At 35.7% G+C, this 22,141-nt stretch overlaps 1 protein-coding gene across 3 annotated transcripts; it reads right to left on the minus strand.

The window, feature by feature from the left end:
• Window positions 1-467: 467 nt before the first annotated feature.
• Window positions 468-21,406, minus strand: LOC112010454 (alpha-glucan water dikinase, chloroplastic). Of its 3 annotated transcripts, none has more exons than XM_065767872.1 (34): window positions 21,264-21,406; window positions 19,920-20,221; window positions 18,409-18,450; window positions 18,188-18,297; window positions 17,997-18,075; window positions 17,782-17,873; window positions 17,528-17,681; window positions 15,936-16,157; window positions 15,414-15,752; window positions 15,200-15,310; window positions 14,962-15,060; window positions 14,709-14,849; window positions 14,487-14,575; window positions 13,787-13,921; window positions 13,274-13,436; window positions 13,057-13,146; window positions 12,789-12,974; window positions 11,799-11,861; window positions 11,659-11,721; window positions 11,472-11,531; window positions 11,226-11,378; window positions 11,008-11,091; window positions 10,472-10,648; window positions 10,283-10,389; window positions 9,850-10,063; window positions 9,664-9,767; window positions 9,333-9,468; window positions 9,024-9,149; window positions 6,602-6,712; window positions 2,810-2,908; window positions 1,941-2,114; window positions 1,770-1,862; window positions 1,443-1,558; window positions 468-981 (listed from the first exon to the last, which is right to left on the minus strand). In XM_065767872.1, exons 2-34 carry the CDS (start codon window positions 20,196-20,198, stop codon window positions 777-779), a joined length of 4,416 nt encoding a protein of 1,471 aa, XP_065623944.1. In that variant the 5' UTR covers window positions 20,199-20,221; window positions 21,264-21,406; the 3' UTR covers window positions 468-776. The 3 variants fall into 3 exon arrangements, with proteins under 3 accessions (XP_065623944.1, XP_065623943.1, XP_065623945.1); XM_065767871.1 differs by having other exon boundaries at window positions 21,240-21,406; XM_065767873.1 differs by lacking the exon at window positions 21,264-21,406 and adding an exon at window positions 20,858-20,974.
• Between the last annotated feature and the right edge of the window lie 735 nt (window positions 21,407-22,141).

The following is a 22,141-nucleotide window of genomic DNA, read 5'->3' on the forward strand; positions in this document are numbered from 1 at the left end:
ATCAATGATGAGCGGGTCAGATGAGTAGTCAAGCACAACTTTGTCTTCCTCATCCATCGGCACACTACGGAAAAAGTAAGCCTCATTATATTAGGAAAACAAAAAAAAAAAAAAAAAAAAAAAAAAAAAAAAAAACTAATGGACTAAAATAACTTTAATCAGTATTATAGGACTCATGAAATTGCTCATACTTTTCTTCTTCGTTTGCTTTGAAGCTTGAAATGATTCATTGTAAATACCACTTTTCTTTGGTTATCACTTAGCACGTTAACATCCGCTGTCTTGTTTTTGGTTAAGGTTTGGGAACTTTGATTCGAGCTTCTTGTAGGTCGTTAGTGTATAATCAAATTCCGGTCACTTGGGTGGCAATCGATGTCCTTAATTATTGCCAGGTAAAACCTAAATCACGCATGACTAAGAAATAAGAGCACATTTATGAAAAAGAAGAGGATTTATGAGTCACACCAAGTCCAAATGGATGTAATTATATTAAATCCAATAAGTTTAACAATAATACATATGGGTCTTCCTACTTTCTAGTTTCTACTCAATAGGTCAACCCGGATATTACATATTGACTTCTTTATAAACTTACAACGTGATGGTTTAAAATGTCATCCTTTATTTGTGTCAACTACTTCTATCATCATTCATCTTTTCTTAGTTCCCTTATCCTTTTCTTAGGTTGTGCTTTGCACTATTATTCTTATTTATACAAGTTCACCATGAGGATATATTTTTTCACCCAAAGGGAGGGAGGAAAAAAAAAATCAGAATCACATTTGAGGTCTTGTCTGAACAACGTATACTTTCCCATCTCTAATCACACCTTCAATGTCTTGTGGAGACCCATACAGTTCCTCAATTGCACTACCTGCACGAGCAATGCCAGAAAGGATCGAGTGGCGAAAGTTTCCATCAATGATGAGCGGGTCAGATGAGTAGTCAAGCACAACTTTGTCTTCCTCATCCATCGGCACACTACGGAAAAAGTAAGCCTCATTATATTAGCAAAACAAAAAACAAAAAAAAACAAAAAAATCTAAATTTTCATGGGACTAATATGAAATGCATGCATTAAGAACTTAGTAATATGATCTGTTGGAATATTCATGTGAAAGTGGTGTGATTGGTTAAATGGTCAAGTCCCACATCGAGTAGTAGGGAATGGTTAGATGTTGGATGAATGATAGTATTATAATATTAGCAATACTACATGAATTCGAATTACCAATCTTGGTACACATCTTTCTTTCTTTTTTGAAGAAGGTACGCATCATTTTTGCTCAATCTTACTCTTTACTAATCTATATTTACCCAAGTTGTTCTTATTAAATCAATAATATATATATGGGCACTGCATGTAATGATCAGCCAGTGATAATGTCTCATCTGGCCATGGAACTCATCTGTATCAGTGTTGGGAAGTTAAAAGATTTCACCTGTCATAAAGGCCAGCACCAGCATAACCTTCTAGATCTTCACCATTGGAATCAGATCGGAAAATAATAGACCGTCTTATAAAGAGGCCAATGGGTTTGCTGGGGTAGCCCAATACCTGGAAAATGTCAACAAATTTGTGTGAATAGTGGCAAGTTCAACAAAGAGGTGCATGTTATCTACAACAGTAGAAGCTTATTCAAACTTATTTTATTAATTTATTACAGAATTAATGTGCCAATCGTCAACATAGCACCAGGAATTGGTTATTTCCCATCATACACATCTACATAACACCCTCTGGTGAGAATCGAGGGAAGATGAGTTACCAGGGGAGAGTTCAGATCATTTTTCTTGCTGATAAAACTTAAAGCACGACCAGGATATGCTCCTACTAGTGTTTCTCCAAGTCCCTTTACAACCTGTACCAGGAATGAGATGCAAATCAACTTATCTAATTAATCCAGCAGAGAAAAATGGTATAGGTATTATTACAATACCTCTGCATATATCTCTGATGAGTCTCCTGAAGATGGATTAGTTGTGTGAACTACATATGCATAATCAGCATTTATAATCTCCTGAACAAGGACAGCCATGCAGAGATAATCGTGATCTAATTTTACTTTTCTTGTGCTGAAATATGCTCTTTCATTCCACTTTGAAGCCCAGACCTGGATTGTAACAGATCAAGGCATATCCTATATATCAGAATTTTTTTAATGGAAATAATTGATAACTGAAACTTAAATGCAGGAGAGCAGTGTGATGATTGCAAGATACAGTTACAACTTCCTCATTGCACAATAATTTTTACATAGAAAAGTTAGGGGAGATATCTGACATTACAAGCAAACTGTTTATGCATCCAACATAAATATATACTAATCAGCTAGGTAGAATTAAAAACATAGATTTTTGTGAGGTACTCCTGCAAATTCTAATCATGCAATAGAAGATAAGATCGTATCCACTCTCTCAGAATGAGAATATCTACGAACAGCAAGATGGATGGATATAAGGAGTGTCTAAATCAGAGAGCACTGAAGAGCATCAAAAATCAATGATTAAAGATCAATGTCCTAGATGCCTCATGAAAAAATTTCAAGACATTAAAGTGATGATATTAATACCACTATTACTAGGGCTAGTGGAACAAAATTATTGGATCCCTATTTTTATCCAAATAGAAGATTTTACGAAAGAAAAGCAAGAAATTGATTACAATCAATGAAGCATAAATATCAAGAATACCTATTTTTATCAAAATAGAAGAATTTATAAAATAAAAGCAAGAAATTTATTAGAATCAATTAAGCATAAATATCAGGTTATATGATATACTTGAGCGGAGAAAAAGCAGTCTTACCTTCTTTATAGCCATCCATGCCTGCCTCCATCGCTGTTCGCCTTCATCACCAGGCCAAGGCATTCCTGAAGCTTGCATCTTAGTTTTCAGCTCCTGAACCTGCAATTAAGTCTTGCAATAAGCTATTAATTTCATGTGAAACTAGGTTATTCTGCCATAAGGCCCTAGCAGAATTATATTCAATGGAAAACATGCAATACCTAGCCTGTCTTAAGGAATGGTTAAGTTCAGCCAATGATAGAATAAGTTTAACAATTTCCTTATTAGTTTTAGAATCCTACATCAATTAAAAATATAATATGGAGACATAAGTATATGGTGAAGATATAAAGCTCAACTCTAAAAGCCCTAAAATCATTTAAAGTATGCCATTTGGCTATGTTGAGACCTAGTTTCTTCCATGTTTGGCTCCAAACATATTTAGAGCCTGCCATGTGTAATGTGGTTAAGTAAGTCATATGCATGCACATAACAAGAACACATGCCATTTTCTTATTGGAGGTTGGAGCCCAAGTTTAGAGCCAAACTTTGTCCTTAATTATTACTGTTATCAATGACTCATATATTAGTCTCATTAATACTCAATTAAATATCTCCTCATGATCAATGATTCCACTTGGCTCATTTAATGAACCCATTATCTCTTTGATAAATCACTTTTTAGTTATCAATGAAGTACATGACAAATGCTATATATTCAATAATTTGTAAATTTAATTATGGTAGCTATGTGTAATTAATTTGTAATTAATATTAAGTGTTAATTTTAGTTCAAAACTTTAATTAGAATAGCTATATACCCATTTAATATATTTATTATACTAATGTTTTCAAACAAATTATTTACTCTTAAATTGTATCTAAAAATTATTTGGGTATTGATATTTTCTCATTTGCAATAATTACTTGTAAACATATAAGGTCTAACACTCTAACCTATGGTGTGTGTGTGTGTCTAGGTATGCGTGTGTATTATTATTATTATTTTTTTTTTTGATAAGTAATAATGATATATATTCAAGAACACTACCTTATGGAAAAAAACATAAGGCAGAGAGAAAAATACAAAGGGAAAAGAAAGAGAAGAAAGTAGAATGAAAAGAAAAGAAACTAATGACACAGGAGAGAGCTAAGAAAACTAGGGAGAGAATCACTAGAGGCGAGTCCCCAAGCCCTAGACCAGTCAAACAAAAAGCCACTAAAGGAAGCCAAAAGCTAGTCATCCAAACTATCCATGTCCTCAAATGTCCTCCTGTTTCGCTCCCTCCAAAGACACCACATTAAGCATAAAAGAGCTAAATTCCAAATGCTAGACGAATGCTTTCCATGCCAATTCCACCAACCAAAAAGAGTACCCGCAACCAATCTTAGCAAGACCCAAGAGATCTAAACACCAAACTCCACAATTGATTAGCCTTATCACAGTGGAGTAACAAATGATCTACCGTCTCACCATTACATTGGCACATGCTGCACCAGTCAACAAAATCCATCATTCTACTGCTCAAATTGTCACCTGTAAAGATCCTATCCCATATAGCAGTCCACAAAAAGAAGGAAACACGCCGAGGAACCTTAACCTTTTAAATGCTAGAACGCACAGACGCAGCTGGGAGGGTGCCGCACCCGAGTCCGACACGGCCTGACGCGGGACGCGGCGTCCGATGTGGTTGACCTTGAGTCGGTGCCGCGTCTGAGTTTTTTTTTTTATGCACATAACAAGAACACATGCCATTTTCTTATTGGAGGTTGGAGCCCAAGTTTAGAGCCAAACTTTGTCCTTAATTATTACTGTTATCAATGACTCATATATTAGTCTCATTAATACTCAATTAAATATCTCCTCATGATCAATGATTCCACTTGGCTCATTTAATGAACCCATTATCTCTTTGATAAATCACTTTTTAGTTATCAATGAAGTACATGACAAATGCTATATATTCAATAATTTGTAAATTTAATTATGGTAGCTATGTGTAATTAATTTGTAATTAATATTAAGTGTTAATTTTAGTTCAAAACTTTAATTAGAATAGCTATATACCCATTTAATATATTTATTAAACTAATGTTTTCAAACAAATTATTTACTCTAAATTGGTATCTAAAAATTATTTGGGTATTGATATTTTCTCATTTGCAATAATTACTTGTAAACATATAAGGTCTAACACTCTAACCTATGGTGTGTGTGTGTGTCTAGGTATGCGTGTGTATTATTATTATTATTTTTTTTTTTGATAAGTAATAATGATATATATTCAAGAACACTACCTTATGGAAAAAAACATAAGGCAGAGAGAAAAATACAAAGGGAAAAGAAAGAGAAGAAAGTAGAATGAAAAGAAAAGAAACTAATGACACAGGAGAGAACTAAGAAAACTAGGGAGAGAATCACTAGAGGCGAGTCCCCAAACCCTAGACCAGTCAAACAAAAAGCCACTAAAGGAAGCCAAAAGCTAGTCATCCGAACTATCCATGTCCTCAAATGTCCTCCTGTTTCGCTCCCTCCAAAGACACCACATTAAGCATAAAGGAGCTAAATTCCAAATGCTAGACGAATGCTTTCCATGCCAATTCCACCAACCAAAAAGAGTACCTGCAACCGATCTTTAGCAAGACCCAAGAGATCTAAACACCAAACTCCACAACTGATTAGCCTTATCACAGTGGAGTAACAAATGATCTACCGTCTCCCCATTACATTGGCACATGCTGCACCAGTCAACAAAATCCATCATTCTACCCCTCAAATTGTCACCTGTAAGGATCCTATCCCATATAGCAGTCCACAAAAAGAAGGAAACACGCTGAGGAACCTTAACCTTTCAAATGCCTTTCCAAGGAAAAATAATGGGCAATGGACTTCTCAACTTATTGTAAAATGATCGGATATCAAAATCCCTATTCTTTGTCAACTTCCATCGCATACTATCTCCATTCTCAAAAGGAGGTAGATTTGAGTCCAAAGTATGGAGAAATTCATCCACCCCACCCATTTCCCAATTATTAGGTCTCCGAATAAAATGAACAACTCAGCTTCTCCGTTCCTCTATCCCCAACCGTTCAAGAGAAGAGTCCACTAATGCCTCTTTATTGGATGCAATCCCGTACACACTCGAGAAAGTCAATTGAAGTGGAGAGTCCCCACACCAATGATCTGTCCAAACTTAACTCTATCTCCCACCCCCACCTTAAAGCGAATATTTTTGCTAAAATCCTCCCAACCCATTCGGATACTTCTCCACAAGCCACACCCATGAACCCCTCTACCTAGCTTGGATGACCACCCCCATTCTTCCCCAAACTTTAGAGCTACAACCCTTCTCTAAAGCCTTGTCTCCTCAATCCCTAACCGCCATAGCCACTTCCCTAGCAAGGCTTTATTAAAAGTAGTTAATTTCCTTATTCTATGGTGTGCGTGTTGGGGTTGGGGGTGGGGTTGCACACTTCCCCATTAAGTATGAGATGGTGGTTAAAGGTTAAGGTTTGAATCCCCTTAAGTGGGCAAGTATTTACCTAGGGAAAAAACAGCAAAACAAAACAAAACAAATGTACCCATAGCATATTACTACAAAAATTTGAAGATACTGCCCTGATACCATAAAGTTTCACATATGGTTGTGGGTGAAAAAAAGAAATAAACATGTGCAACATTCCGTTCTCATAGCAAACTTTATGGGTTCCCTAGTGTCTAATAATGAACTTGTCAGAAAGAAAGAGGAAGATTGTGGACTATGTTATTAACAAGCACGAAACATAAAGCCCTACCAGAAAAAAAGAACATACCAATTGGGGTGGTGCTGCCAGCTGTAAAACTGTCTTGCGAATCTCTCGGAGTGCACTGAACTCTCCTTCTCCCAACTTCTTCTTGAGAATCTTTAACTTCTCAGCAACTGCCTGTAATGTGTGGGTGAGAGAGAGAGAGAGAGAGAGAGAGAGATTCCGTCAAACTAGAGGAAGGTCTTATAGTATAGTGATGATAAACAACAGATCCAAACAGGCACCAGCTGAACATAATATTTGGCAGCAGGTGCAATTAGAGCCCTGAGAATGAAATTTGTAAGGATAACTACAGATTATTCACTCAAAACTGGTTTAACCTAGACATGGCAAAACGGGTCAGACCCGTTTGACCCGACCCGTTTGACCCCCGACCCGATTGACCCGACCCGAACCCGACCCGACCCGCCCGTTTTTCCACGTCTACCAACGTTGAGTAGATTGAGATTGAGGTGTAATTCTTATAAGATATTTACTTATTCTTCTTCACTTAATATGTTATGTACTCCATTATAGTTTGTCATTCTTTACTTGCCACCTTCATTTTCTCTTCTTACTTTAAACATATCAAAAATTATACCAAGATTAGCTTCTAGAAAGCTGGAATAAGAGTTGCACCAAATTTAGGTATCAAGTGTTTAGTGGTAATTGGTAAGTGGTAATAGTATTACCAATGAAAATCTAATCACAGTTAAGGAACTTAGAAACAATTGACAAATTGCATCTATTTCCAAAAAAAAAAAAAAAAAACTTGTTTGAAAAATACGGGTCAACTCGACTCGTCCTGCGACCCGTTTAACCCGCGACCCGTTTGACCCGCAACCCGATTGACCCGAACCCGACCCGCCCCGCCCGTTTTGCCATGTCTAGTTTAACCTTCAAGGGTTCTCCTAAAAATGCTGCTTTCAAGTAATTGGCCTAAGCCACCTTAAATGGTCTTGATGCAGCCATCTAATTTCTTTTGTTGTTATTTCACAATTTCATCCATTCAAGATTTATTTTATGGGGTCAATGTGTGAAGTCCAATTCAAGCAATTTAAAGGTCTACTTGTATCTTTTATAGGATTAAAATAATTTTTGATTCACCATCCAAAAGTAATCTAATTCAGGTTTTTATTTTACAAGGTACCGTTAATTTTGTAATCAAGGACAAATCTGTAATTCTGCATCTTCTTCTGTGAATTGAGGGTATCTTCATAATTGAGTTGAGTCTTTACAAGCCTCTTCCCTTCCCCAATCAAGTTCTAAAAGCCCCACATATTTTCCACACCAAATAACTACCAAAATTCAAACTTTTCCAACTTGGACACATTCTAAAAACCCTTACTTTTTCTTCTAGAATTCTAAACTCTAAATCCACAAATTCTCCTAACCTAAACCCACCACAAGCACACATAGACAAGTTTTCCCTAAATTAATCCTATTGGTCCAAACCCCCTCAGGAAAAGATAATAATTTTCACTTGATTCCACATCTAAAATATCCTGTTCAATTTACAGTGCTTTAATTTCGTTCATAGTAATTAATCTCTTGTTCAATTTACAGTGTTTTAAAGCCCACCCAAAGACATAATTTTTGTTCACGTGTTCTGTTCACATAACCCCTATACATCAAGAAATTTATCTTTTCCTTCTTCTAAACAGTCTGAAATCAAATATTTTTCCTCCCCTAATCAAATTCTAAAAACCCCGGGTAATTTCCCTACCAAATAGCCATCAAATCTCAAAACTTTTCAAACTCTAATTCATGTTACAAACCCAACCGACCCCCCCCCACCCCCCCCCCCCCCCCCCCCCCCTCCCCAACACACACACTTAAAAAGAAAAAAAAAAAATCCTAAATCCACAAATTCTTTTAACACTAAGCCCACCTCAAGCACACATAGGTTGTTCCAAAATCTGTCCAATCGTTCAAAGCAACTACGAGAAAAGATAACAATGTTCCCTTGATTCCACATGTAAAATTAATCTCTTGTTCACTTTACAATGTTACTGTTTTAAAGCTCACCAGAAAAGTTGGGTATCACTAAAACATGATGACAATGAAGATTTTACCAAAGCAATTCTCCTATGTTTATTATAAATTACTGATTGTCACAAAAATTTAAGTTGTTAGAAAATAGTGAATTTAATCTAACACACTGCCTTCATGTGTGGGCCTAACATGTGGAAATTCGTTTAAATGGGAGATAAAGTTTGAACAGGACTTCCTGTTTTGATACCATAATAAATTACCGATCATCCCACAAGCGTAAACTATTAAAAAATAGTAAATTTAATCATCTTATCTAAGAGAGAGATATAACAAAGAAAAGCCTAATTAATTTTGAAAGTTAGATTGTTCACAGTGAAGAGATGTTAGAGGACTGTAGCTACACAATTCATTATGGGGAAAAAAAGTATGAAGGAATTTTTGATATGAGGAAAACCTGATTTGAATTATCTGAAAGAACCTTCTCAAATACTCCAAATGGTAGGGCAACTGATGTAGGAATACCAACCCACGACGGAACTTTCCCTTTTAAATAAGAGATATTACGTGATTTGGCTCCAACCTATGAAAATCACAATTTCAAGCAATTCATGCAAACTTAATGCCAGAGAATTAAGACAATTGAAATACATTATTTTGTCCAATCCTATCAATACTAAAATATAAAGAGAAATGAGGAAAAAAATAAAAAAGAAAAGAAATTCTAGGACAGGACATAAACTAAAGTTAAATTCAAAGGGCTAACCATGTCACTCGTGAACTCCTCAGATGATATTGCGTATCTACCATTAAATTTCTTTCTAACCAAAGTTAAAGATGGTGAAGAACCATCTTTCAAGTTAGTTGAACTTGCATCTGCTAGCTCACCTTCCTTTAGCTCACTAAATGAGAAACAAGAAGGGTAATAGAGATTATATTTCAGTGTTCATTCATGAAACATTAGAAGAGAGATACATAATGCATAGAAATAATGGAATTCACTAAGTTCATTGATAGTTCATATGCCAATTCATCATGCATATAATGGAATATACAACCAACATATTTTTAAATTAAGCTAAACAAAAGGGAATTACCTATAAATTACATCGGCAGATGTAGGTTTTAGGCTCAATAACTTCCCTTTCTTAGCTTGGAGGTCAGACAATATACTGGGATCAAAGCATGTGGCAAAGCATATCTGCAAAACAATTGTCAGCTATTTTAATAAACACTTAACTATAAACTCACAAGAGGAAAAATATAATTCAAAGGATAACTACCTTGCCATTTCTTGCTCGCACGGATACATGAGACAGGACATCAGGCATATCAGGAGTCAGCACAGCCACCGCACCATCTGGAATTTCTTCCTCTCCTCTTACACTTTTTGCCACTAAAATTGTAGGCTGCCCATAAGATTTATTCTGAACAGCAAGCAACTCATCCACAACATCAACATATCCAACAACTTCAACTGGGCTGATAACTTGCCAGCTGTGTCAGACCAACCAAAGTTGCATTAGAAGGTTATCTTAAAGCATTTAATCAGTGAATGATGCTATGTGGTCCAATTTTTAAGCTTCATTATTTTCAATTACCTAAAATAAAAATCAAATCACAATCCATTTGATAAATTATACATATATTCAAAATAATAACTGTAACATGAGGTTTCAACAGGATTTATTTGATTAAATGGACAGTACAATCAACCTTCCGAGGTTAGCAGTCTTTCGAAGAACAGGATCAAGTCGATTAAGAAGTGTGGATAAAGAGGCAGCAGATCCAGCACGGATAATTTCTTCAGTAAATATGTTCACCTGTAGATGTAAATATGAGGACAGAAACAAGGCAGGCATATGGTGTTTGTTATTTGGATTTTTAAGATAACTTGTAACATACAGCCCATTGGTCCACTCCAAGCCGTGACCCAAGGTACTCTGCTGACGGTTGCAAAACTTGCAGGTACCACTCTGCCTTGTTTGCTAGTGCGAGACGGGTTCTGTCAAGGACTGATTTTGCATATAATGCCCAGTGATCATCCCTACTCTTGGACATGCTTAGGGCATGATTCCATCCCTTCAAATGAAATGGTAGAAATATTATATTGTAATGAAAAAAACTGTCTTCTATAAAGGCATGCGATGTTTATCATCTTAAAATTCTAGTTTAGATATAGGCACAAAGCAACAATGGCAATGCAATATTTAGTCATCGCCTATAAAATTCAACTCCTTCATATTTCAAGAAAATGCAGTGTTGGATAACTCCTGTGATCTCTACCCTATGCTTCTCAATAACAAAATTTTCAGAACAACTTGTTTCCAAAGCAAGAATTTGAAAACTTGTTCTATAATGTGTAAACACTCAGATATGTACAATTACCCACGCACACACCCAAAAAAAAAAAAATTTCTAATTAATTTTATGTGTATTACCTTCAAGCAGTAGATGAGATCCTCATTATTGTCCCATGAAAGTGCAAGATTTTCGAGAACTAGAGCAATGAAGTGCATAATTTTCTGCATGATGCATAAATTGGCTGGTCAAAAACATATAGTATGATATTACAATCATTCATGACTGTAGACAGAACTGACACACTAAGGCATCAAACATGAAGCACAAAACAACTGATATTGCCAACAGGACTTACCTCTGGTGGAGCATTATTTAACTCCTCATATCCCCTTTCAATAGCTGTCCTAACAGTAGAATCAAGGGCTATGTCCAAAAACAAAAGGTCCTTCAGACGATCCTTAGACTTAAAGAGCAGTGGCCGGAGCTCCTGACGAGCCTCTAGCAAACCCTTTATCACAAAACCAACAAAATATAGAAAGGCAACATTAGAGTATAAAGACCAACAGAAAAAAGTGATCTCAAGCATCAAAATTTCACAAACCTCAAGAAGGGCTTCAACATTCTTATCTTCAACATGCTCAAGGACAAACTGAAGCAGGTCCTGTTTAAGGAGATGAACCAAAATGCAACTAGTTTTATAATTTGTCACATACAGGTGACACCATAGCCGATAATAATATTAAAGAAAAAAAGGTTTGACAGTTCAAAATGAAAGTTGAAAACTTTACTGGAAATCCAGATGGCAAGCCAGATATAGGATTTATGTGCACTCCAACCATGAAGCCTTGACCCTGAGGAAATCAAAAGTTTTGTCAAAGCTAAGAAAGGGACACCAGATTGGAAATCTCGAGAAAGTTACAGACAATACCTCAGATTTGTAACCCATACAATTTGAAATAGCAGACTCAAGATCTGCACCCGAATGAACTGCCTGCATATAAATCACGATTAGAACAAAATTGTGAAATATGGCTACACAGCATATGGGGCAGGCAATGGACTCAAAGGTATGCCAAAGAGCAGTGGCCGGAGCTCCTGACGAGCCTCTAGCAAACCCTTTATCACAAAACCAACAAAATATAGAAAGGCAACATTAGAGTATAAAGACCAACAGAAAAAAGTGATCTCAAGCATCAAAATTTCACAAACCTCAAGAAGGGCTTCAACATTCTTATCTTCAACATGCTCAAGGACAAACTGAAGCAGGTCCTGTTTAAGGAGATGAACCAAAATGCAACTAGTTTTATAATTTGTCACATACAGGTGACACCATAGCCGATAATAATATTAAAGAAAAAAAGGTTTGACAGTTCAAAATGAAAGTTGAAAACTTTACTGGAAATCCAGATGGCAAGCCAGATATAGGATTTATGTGCACTCCAACCATGAAGCCTTGACCCTGAGGAAATCAAAAGTTTTGTCAAAGCTAAGAAAGGGACACCAGATTGGAAATCTCCAGCAAGTTACAGACAATACCTCAGATTTGTAACCCATACAATTTGTAATAGCAGACTCAAGATCTGCACCCGAATGAACTGCCTGCATATAAATCACGATTAGAACAAAATTGTGAAATATGGCTACACAGCATATGGGGCAGGCAATGGACTCAAAGGTATGCCACATAAATTATCATTTATAAGTTAGTTCCACTGCAATTCATAAATTCTACTACAATCCTTCATTTTTTGAAACAAGTATCAAGAACAAAAGAGCATACTTGGCATAACATGCACAAAACAAAAATTCTTTGCGAATATTATTGAATATAAACCAGGTGCAATTCCATGTCCTGCAAAAAGACATTTATAAAAAATAAAAACATGGACCTTAATTAAGAAAGGTTTATGAAGCCAACCTTCAAAGTTCTCATGTAGTTTCTCAAATCATGCAGAAGTCCATCCCTCTGATCTCTCCTGAATGATGGTTCAGAATGAATGGCACGATCATAGCTTAGAAGGCGTTCTTTTGTTATTCCATTGTCATTCAAACTTTTCCAGTAAACACCCATATCAAAGTCACTTTCAATATAATCAATTAGTGCCTGGAAGGACAGCATTAGGATTAGAGAATTCAGAAACACATACCAAATGAAAAAAAATCCATACAGAAAACAACTTCAATACCTGACAGATTACAACATCATCAGGGCTAGTGTTATTATGTAACTTTTGATGCCATTCTTCCATCATTCCGCCCTTGCACTCATTGTGTCTCTGAAAATCAACATTTAGTTATTCATATTGTTCCTAGTTCCAACCATTCACTTACAAAAAAAAAGGAAATAAATAGGGCACAAAAAGAGAAAGAAAAGCAAATAGCAAAAAGCAAATCACAATCAACCTGGATGACCAGGATTTCATCCCGAATTCGCTGTCCCACATCACCTTCACCTCCACGTCCAACAGTAGACATAATCATCCGCAGAACCTCGCGATACTGTGGATGACTTGTATAAATATTCTGGAGTAAGTCTGTAAGTCTGTCCTGTGCCTTACTGATCTCACTGCACCAATAGAAGAGAAATTATAATCTTAAAGGATGATAATCTATGCTCACAGAACATCAAAGATTGACAACTGGTTCGTTAAAAGAAGTGAATGAAATTAACAAAATTACAAACAAAAGTGAGATCAGATGTGAGTGCAGATTTGATGAGCCATATGTGAAGACATACAACTCTATGGTCCAGAAAGCCATAGAAAACATTGACCAATTCGGTGTTTGGTAATGTTATTTGAACAACAGTTTTTGTTGTTTAAATAACATAACACGTATTTCCACAACACTTAAACAACGTTACTAAAACAACATTACCAAACGGGCCTAAATGCTTGAGTATCATATGAGTAATACCGTGGCTTCACATTGTAATTTTTATTCCATATGAGTTGCCTTGTAGCCATAAACCTCATCCACACCAAAATTCCCGCAAGACCCAATTCGCCAGCATTTTTGGCTTGATCTGTTAAGTCTGCTGCAATATTAAATCTGAGAGAAAGAACATATAAGTCATCAATATATGAACAACTGAATCTGAATATTCTTGGTGACAAAGATATGAGTTAGAATACTATATCAGCAACAATATTTAATAAGATATTCTCTTTTTTCTCTCCAAAGGATCTGTTAAAAGTATCCAGCGCCTAGCTCTAACAAAACTAAAAGTGAAGTTTTTAGCAATGAACAATCAGAAAAGGGACTCCAAAAATTATGTTTATAGCTGAGTCAATTTTGTTTTTAGAAAATGTAAATGCACATTAATAAAATACAGAAGATAAGAATTTTTTTTTTTTTTTTTCCGTGTGGGTGTGTTTGGGGTGGAGTTTGGGGGAGGGGGGGGGGGTTGGGGGGAGTTAGAGTTGGAGCTTCAATCAGCACGATACAAAAGTCTAAATCTACCGCTAGAGACTCTAAGCATACTTCAACGAAAATAATAGCAAAATGAATTTACTTAAGATCATAAAAGAACACCCTGCCTCCCGAAATAAAGGCAAAAGCAGAAGCTGAAAACTGAAATGATGACATATATGGAAATCTGTCAGAGATTACTAACCGGTGCATAAAGGACTTCTGGGCCTCACTTTCCATCTCTGCTATTTTATCCAGCAAAGACTTGGCAGTGCCTTTGCCATCTCCATAATCCTTTAATGTGAAAAGTCTAGTCAAAATCAGGAAAGATAATCTAATCTGAAGCAGAATGCAAAAAACGACCAAAAACAAATCTTGAGAAGCCAATCATAAAAGATACTCTTTGCAATATGAAACAGAGAACAACCTTTCGGACTGGCTTGGGTCCAACACTGAATTCAATATAGAAGTCTGAGCCCTTGTTCTTTATCCAATTTCCACCAGAGACAAGGACAAACGGCATCCCTTTGTAATTTTCATCTTCAATCTCAATTTCTATGGATTGGACCTGATAATATATTGGGATTACGTAGATGTTGTCTACAGATCTTTTAAAAGTTGGACTTTAAAGATTCAATATGTAAGGTGTACAGGATTATATCAATCATCTCTTAGCATACCTCATAAGGGGGATTGGCAGAAGAACTATTAGTAAGTTGTGTTTCAATGGCCTTGCTCAGAGAAACTGAACCAGGGGGTAATGCTGCTGGAGGTGGTACCTAAAAGATGGAAACATATTTTATCTTTGTAAGGCACATAAACTTGCCATTAGAAATTCAAAAGAAACCATTATTGTCATTTTGAATATCCACAACTTCTTGCAGACCAAGTTTGTGATCAACAGATTCGAAATATTACCAACCACTCTCCAGCACTTTGCTTAGATAAGGCCCAGTGAAGGGTAACAGGTTCTTTGAAATCTGTAGCCAGATGTACCTTTGTCTTGCCCTCAGTCTTGGTTACAAGTACCTTGATAATATGCAAAGAAGCTAAAAATTAGAATAATCCCTACAATTCCAGCAGAAAGAGATGTGAGGATGAAAATAACATCAGCAGCACATCTTTGTCTTACCAGAAGTTCCTTATCAGCAAGCTTGTAGATTTTCTTGTTCAGAACACGACCACCATCCTGTTCTTCCTTTGTCTTAACAAAATTTTCAACTACTGTCAAGGCTTTTGGTTGGTCAGAGTCAGGTTCCTCCACAGACTCAGCCACATATTTAGTGATAAGCTGCGTGAAATCCCTTTTCTTGCGCTGAATCTTCTCGGGAGTAAAATACTTTTTGTGATGCAATTGCTTTGCAACCTTAGTTTGTATCTCTCCTTTGGCAATTTTCTTTCGTATCTCATCAAGAGAAGCACCTTTTTCTAGCTCAAATTGCAACTCTTTTCTTGCTTCCTCAAATTCTCTCTGTTCATTAGAACATTATACCAATCAAGATCAAGTACTTGCAACAGAAAGGGATGCACTCATTAAAGTTAGAAAGAAGTAGATGAGAAATCTATTAGCGTCCACTAGCTATAATAGAAAGCTCTTTAAAATGGACAAAAAAAACCCAAAGAACCAATTAGCCTAATGATATTTGAAATTTACAAGTTGTTGGTCTTGGGAATAGTTGGGTTTCCCTGCTTTCTCCCATCGTATAAAAGCTTGTATTTGTACAAGATCTTCAGGTATTTTCTTTGTTTCAGAAATGGGTGGCTCCCTCACTACGCTACTATCATTCTTTTTCATCAATCTTGCTCGGAGATCTTGTATGGAAGCACCCCTGGCTACTTCCTCCAATAACTCAGTTCGAGCTGCTTCATATTCCACCTGTTAAAAAGTGCAAAATTTTGTTATGAGCAGACAAAACAAAAGACCCTGACATATCAAGGCGATATGGTGTCCTACATAAAGAGCTTTTGCTGGACTTTTGGGGGGCATTTATAGTAAATTGTTACTTATAGAATAAGAGAAGGACACTAGGAAGTTGCAGAGATGTTTATCATGTTCCCTTATCTGGAAATGGTTACTAAAACTTCTATAGATACTACCTCAATGAAGACATGGAAGGAAAGGAATGTTCAAGAAGAAATTTACATTATGTAAAAGCTGCACTTTTCTAGTTCTTATTTCTCCATCCACAAATAAATTCCTACTTTGCTCTAATCATTGTTTCACTAGAAGCTAAAATAAGGCAAATAGGTACCGGGTAATATTCAATTCTCATGCCAGTTTGGGCATCCAATAGAGTTAGATACATTAGCTAAAGTAGACAAAGATGAATGGTCTCTTTTTCTTATTTCTAACAAATTTTTTTCGCTACTAATCACAAAAAAAAAAAAAAAAAAAAAAAAAAAAAAAAAAGGAGGTTGACAAAGATGAATGGACTGTTATTGTTGTTGTTGATGATGAGGGCTCTTATCCAAAACATAAATTTTGTAATATATTTAGTGTATCTCCTACTAGAATAAAGAAAATCTAAATAAAATTACCAATCATTAAAACCTTTATGCAAATATTTAACAATGAAGACGAAAAATACTGAATGCAGAATCAAAAGTTAAACTAGATACCGACTGTACTCTATTCAAGAAGGTGGCCAGGAGGGGAGAGAGAGAGAGAGAGAAGAATAGTTGTTGAAACAGTGTGCTATTGATTATTGTTACATGTGGCTTGAATGATTCTGTATAGTTACACCAATAAGCTAATCTCATACCCCTGGAAAGCTAGTCACTCCCAGACCACTAAGTAATTTATTTGATTTGAATTAACTCTGCATACAAAACTTTGAACAACTTACTGACTTTGTTGGCCATACACTCAATTTTTGGGTTTTGCACACCATGATTTAGAGAATAAGGGATTCTCATGGTGCGCTTGTGGCAGGAGAGGGTTTTTACTTTTTAGGTGTATTTGGGATTTGGATTTTTAGAGAGTTTAGTACCACTATTGTAACCTCCATATCTTTCTAGTGAGACTTCTTCCTCGGCGCCACCCGTTGATATAGGCCCGAGGTTGAACCACCAGCCTCACATAAAGTTTGTGTACTGTTCCATGTGTAATTGATTATCTATATTCTGTTTCTATTTCACATAAACCTATTATAATAAATTAAACTCACAAAAAATTGGTAAGATAGATTCCACTATGTCAACAATTATTCATGTTGAAGTCAGAATTAAAGCAGCACTTTCACTTGCCTTCTCTTGCTCTGGAGTATACATTTGTTTACCCTTTCTTTCCCACCTCAAATAAGCTTGAATTTGAACAAGATCTTCAGGAACCGAAACATCTGGACTTAATTTCTCTCCCTTATGTATTTCAACGTGAAAGTTCTGACCATCTTTTTTAAACCTGAGGAAAGAAAAATTCACAAGGAAAAAAGCACATAAATTTTAACTATCTTATTTTAAAGTTGCTAAACAAAGCACAAATAAAAATAATGAAAGCTCACCATTTATTATGGGCTTCATCAAATATAAGAAACTCTATAGCTTGTATTCCAGGATCATTAATTTCTATTTTAAGGAAGGAATTTGAGCCAGACTGTAGAAAAAACAATAAATTAATTAATTAAACTATATTTAAACTAGCCAAAAGAGTACCAATGTTCAGTCATATGATAGAATTCTACGACATAACTTGCTGCTGCTGCTCTCAGGAACTTACTTTCACAAAAGGAGTTCTAAGGGCTTTGTTCTTATATAACTTTGTTCCATCTGGGCGATGAGAAGGAAGTACCCATTTTCTAAAAGTAGGGAAAAAAGGACATAAGGAAAGAAGTCTCAAATCTAAGTAGTATTTGATCCATATGGGAACTTGAGATGAAAACAATAAGTTCAAATTACAGTTGAACTTACTCCTTTCTATCTTTTATAAGACCCCAGTGAAGAAGCAAAGAGTCGCTACTATATGAAACTTGAATATCTACTTGTGTGGCGGCCCCTGGAGCAGGAGTGCTAACACCAACCTGCTCAGTTAAAAGAGTGAAGCCTGTTAGTATGACTTTCTCCTGCATCAAATACATACCTTGTATGAACTCAGCAAAAGCTTTTCCAAGTATCTGGGGTCAGCTTCATACCTGCAATTCTATATTTCCTTCAAGGTTGAATTTTCCTGCAAGCTGCAATGAAGGAAAAAGCAAAAGTTGGTAGACATAATTACATGTCCAAAACAAAAATTTTCAAATACATGCAGAAATATTATTCATTTATCAATTCCATTTGTCTAATACTGAGTATTATTTGGGTAATGCTTGGATCAAAGTTTGACTCAGCCTTGTTTGCATATTTTAAATATGCAATAAACATGCCATATACAAAGAGATTAGAAGCATACCTTTTGACACTAGTGGGTTACTAAAATAAGAAAATGGAAAATCAAAGTTATTTAGAATTTAGAAGAACTAGTAAGCCCCATTTATGAAGAACTATGTTTAAGATGAGTTTTTTTCTTTTTTCCTTTTTTGTTTTGTGGTGGTGGTGACTTGGGTGGGAGTTTTTTTTTTTTTTTTTTTTGTGGGGGGTTAGTTGGGGGGGGGGGGGCGGGGTTGGGTGGGTGTTGAGCACGAGCACTAATACATATATCCATGGACTCAAAACATATCTCAATCTTAACATTTCACTAGGAAGCTAACGAGGACTAGAAATATACACTAGGATTATAATACTTTAAAAAAAAAAAAATTAAAAAGCATCATTAATTTCCTAACTTATATGCCCAAATATAGGTATCTGAAACTCATGAGATAGCTGGATAACGTCTTTTAACTATCTGTATTCCTCTCCAACATGAGCGAGTGGCTTCTTCAAAATATGATCAGCAGCACTGGAGTCATTAGCCATAGACGCAATTCATCTCTTCAAGTTCTTTGCATCCAGCAATCTATTACTGAGTCAACGATCCAAAAGTTCATGGATTGCCACTAAAAGATAATCCCCAGCGCAAGTAAAGGTAAATGAGACCGTACCTGGTAAACCCTGGTCTCTAAACACAACCCCTCAACCCCCTCTCATTCCAAACATACACATATCAATATTATGTAAAACCCAAGTGCCCAAAGGAGGGGAGGCATTAAGAACCTAGTGTTAAGGGATATCAATGTCCAATCCATTAATTATTAGTCAAGGTTGACTGCATCATCCCAATCCAAGTTCATTGTAGCTCTTTGGGGGTTTACACTATAGATGTATGCCTTTAAAGCCGAACCATGTTAACCTCTTATATTCTTTCTCTCTTGTCTTCTCTTTACTTCTGGATGTTTTCTTATTCTAACATTATATCAAAGCTACACCTTGTCTTTTCGAAAACCTGAAAGTATAAAACCAACATTGCTATTCCAGCTGCCATAATTCTCAGTTCGTAGCACATTCGTCCAGCTCCACCACACCAAAAAGCTTCTTCTAACGACATGCGAAAATAAAGTATTTTTCCAGTTTATTGATTTTTCACAAGGTTATTCTAATGAATCAAATACCATACTCTATCAAAATCTACTTCAAGGCAAGCAAATTTACATACCAGGTCTTCCTACACATTCAAAATCTTAAAACAGAAAGGATAAGCAACCATTTTCAGCAAGTGAATGATTACCTCAGAAGCTGGATCCATGGCTAATACAGCACGGGGAACAACTGTGACAGGACACCGTGTTCCTGATGCTAACCTCGACTTCTGCACACTCAGATTTTTCCCGAAAAATTTCCTGGATAGTGGTGATTTCCTTGAATGCGCTGCTGATTGGTTCCCACACACAGCTTGGAACAAAGTGTTTGCAGGAATGCCAGAAGAATTGAGTTTTCTTTGAGGTTCCAGAAGTGGGGGATGAAGCAAACTCTGCTGGAGTATATTATGGCCTAAGGTATTACTCATATTCGTTGATACACTCCTTAGTTCTGAAGAAAAGAAATCCAAGAATCAGACTACAGTAAGAAACAAAATTTTCACAAAAAAGGAGCAAATTATGTAAAGCTGAAGCTGAAGTACTCATACGAATGGATCAGACAATCCCATTACTTTTTCTAATATCATGAATATTAATTTGCAAATTCACCTATTCTAAGCTCTAATTCTTTGTTTGGTTACTAAGAAAAACAGTGGAAAACAAAAGCAAAGAAAATCAAAATATCATTCCCATGAAAATTATTCGTATTACATTCAGTTGAATCAGAGCCATAGGTTTTCTCTAATCCAAATGCAAAATCCAAATCTTTTTTTTATTTTGATTTCGTTCTACATTTTCTCAGTAACCAAACGGAGCATGAATTTAGAATAAAAACCATAAAAAAATAGTAACAATTTGAACATTCTATTTCTACTCGATAATTTTCCACAGAGAAATCCTAGAATTCTTGAAAAAAGGTGAGAGTAAGAAACAATAAATTCAAAAAAAGAAAAGAAAAGAAAAAAAAGTGAGCAGAGCTGAAGCTTAAGTACTGTTACAGTCAGTTACACATTCTAAACAAGATACGAATGGATCAGGCAATCTCTTTAATTTTTCTAATATCATGAATATAAATTTGAAAATTTACCTATTCTGAGCTCTAATTCTCTGTTCGGTTACTACGAAAAGCAGAGAAAATCAAACTATCATTCTCACGAAAATTATTCGTATTACACTCAGTTGAATCGGAGCCATAAGTTTTCTCTAATCCGAATGAAAAAATCCAACTTTTTTTCTTTTGATTTCTTTCTACATTTTCTCAGTAACCAAACGGAGCATGAATGAAAAACAAAAACCGTCACAAATAGTAACAACTTGAACATTTTTCTTTCTACTCGATAATCTTCCACAGAGAAACCCTAGAATTCTTGAAAACAAGTTCAAAACTCGATCAAGATTATGACAAAATCAGTATCTAGAAATTGATCAAACTCTTTGAAAAGCAACACATATTGAGTTTCCGAAAGCACCTCTGAACTCGGTTTGAAGCTCACCGAATTGTAGAAAATATACGATTAGATCTTAGAATCAAAGAAAATTGTGTAGCTTTAGAGAGAGCTCGAAATATTGGAGCTTTTATTTCTCACTCACTCGCTCAATCTCAGTGGCTCTGAGTTGAAGAAGATCTTTTGAAATGAAATGAATAGCAGAAGTACGTAGAGTGACATGGCGTTATATCACCTAAAGTGACGCGTGGCGGGGTTTAATTGGACCACGTAGACGGAAAAGTTCGGGAATTGGAGCTTGTCACGTGCGAGAGAGATGGTGGGAAAAAGAAAGCATGAGCCGCGCGAGAGAAAGCAGCCGTGGGGTCCGTGAAAAGAGAAGACCTTTGATTTTTAAAATATTGTGGTTGTTAATTGCCCATGGGCTTTATTTGAATTTTCAGTATTACCCCTATGTCTTTGATATTTCATATTTGTAGGATTTTTTATTTTTTACTTTTTACTTTTTAAGTTTTAACACATACGTGTAAAATTGAATTTTAAATCCGTAATTTAACTATCAAAAATTTTATTAATAAAATTAATTTGAACCACTTCTTTTTCTCTTTTCTTATTTCTCCGATATTTTTTTTTTTCGCCCCCTTTTTGCTACATATTTTATGGGACCAGCTCTAAAAAGACGTAGAAACAAAGAATGTTAACAACTTAACATCAATTACTAAACTGAGCAATCAATAGTTCTAAGTTCATTCAAATCCTCACTCCTCACGCATTACAGGTTCAAAATTCAAGCTCAACTAAGTAATCAATTCTCAATTCCTTCTTAGAAAAACTAAGAATACGTTTGGTACACTGTAATAGCTCCTGTAATAGAATAGTTATTCATATATAATATCAATTTAGTCATTTAGTTGCATCTTTATTAC

This window comes from Quercus suber, unplaced genomic scaffold (assembly GCF_002906115.3).
Source record: "Quercus suber isolate HL8 unplaced genomic scaffold, Cork oak 2.0 scaffold_857, whole genome shotgun sequence".
In the NCBI taxonomy this organism is placed as follows: Eukaryota; Viridiplantae; Streptophyta; class Magnoliopsida; order Fagales; family Fagaceae; genus Quercus; species Quercus suber.

Bases quoted from the DNA above. Each gene is read 5' to 3' on its own strand.
- LOC112010454 (XM_065767872.1), bottom strand. From the start codon at position 20,198: ATGAGTAATACCTTAGGCCATAATATACTCCAGCAGAGTTTGCTTCAT. The intron at 16,158-17,527 runs GCAAGTGAAAGT...ACTTTTTAACAG, and splicing joins ATACTCCAGAGCAAGAGAAG to GTGGAATATGAAGCAGCTCG. The intron at 11,532-11,658 runs GTAAAGTTTTCA...CTCCTTAAACAG, and splicing joins GCTTGCCATCTGGATTTCCA to GACCTGCTTCAGTTTGTCCT.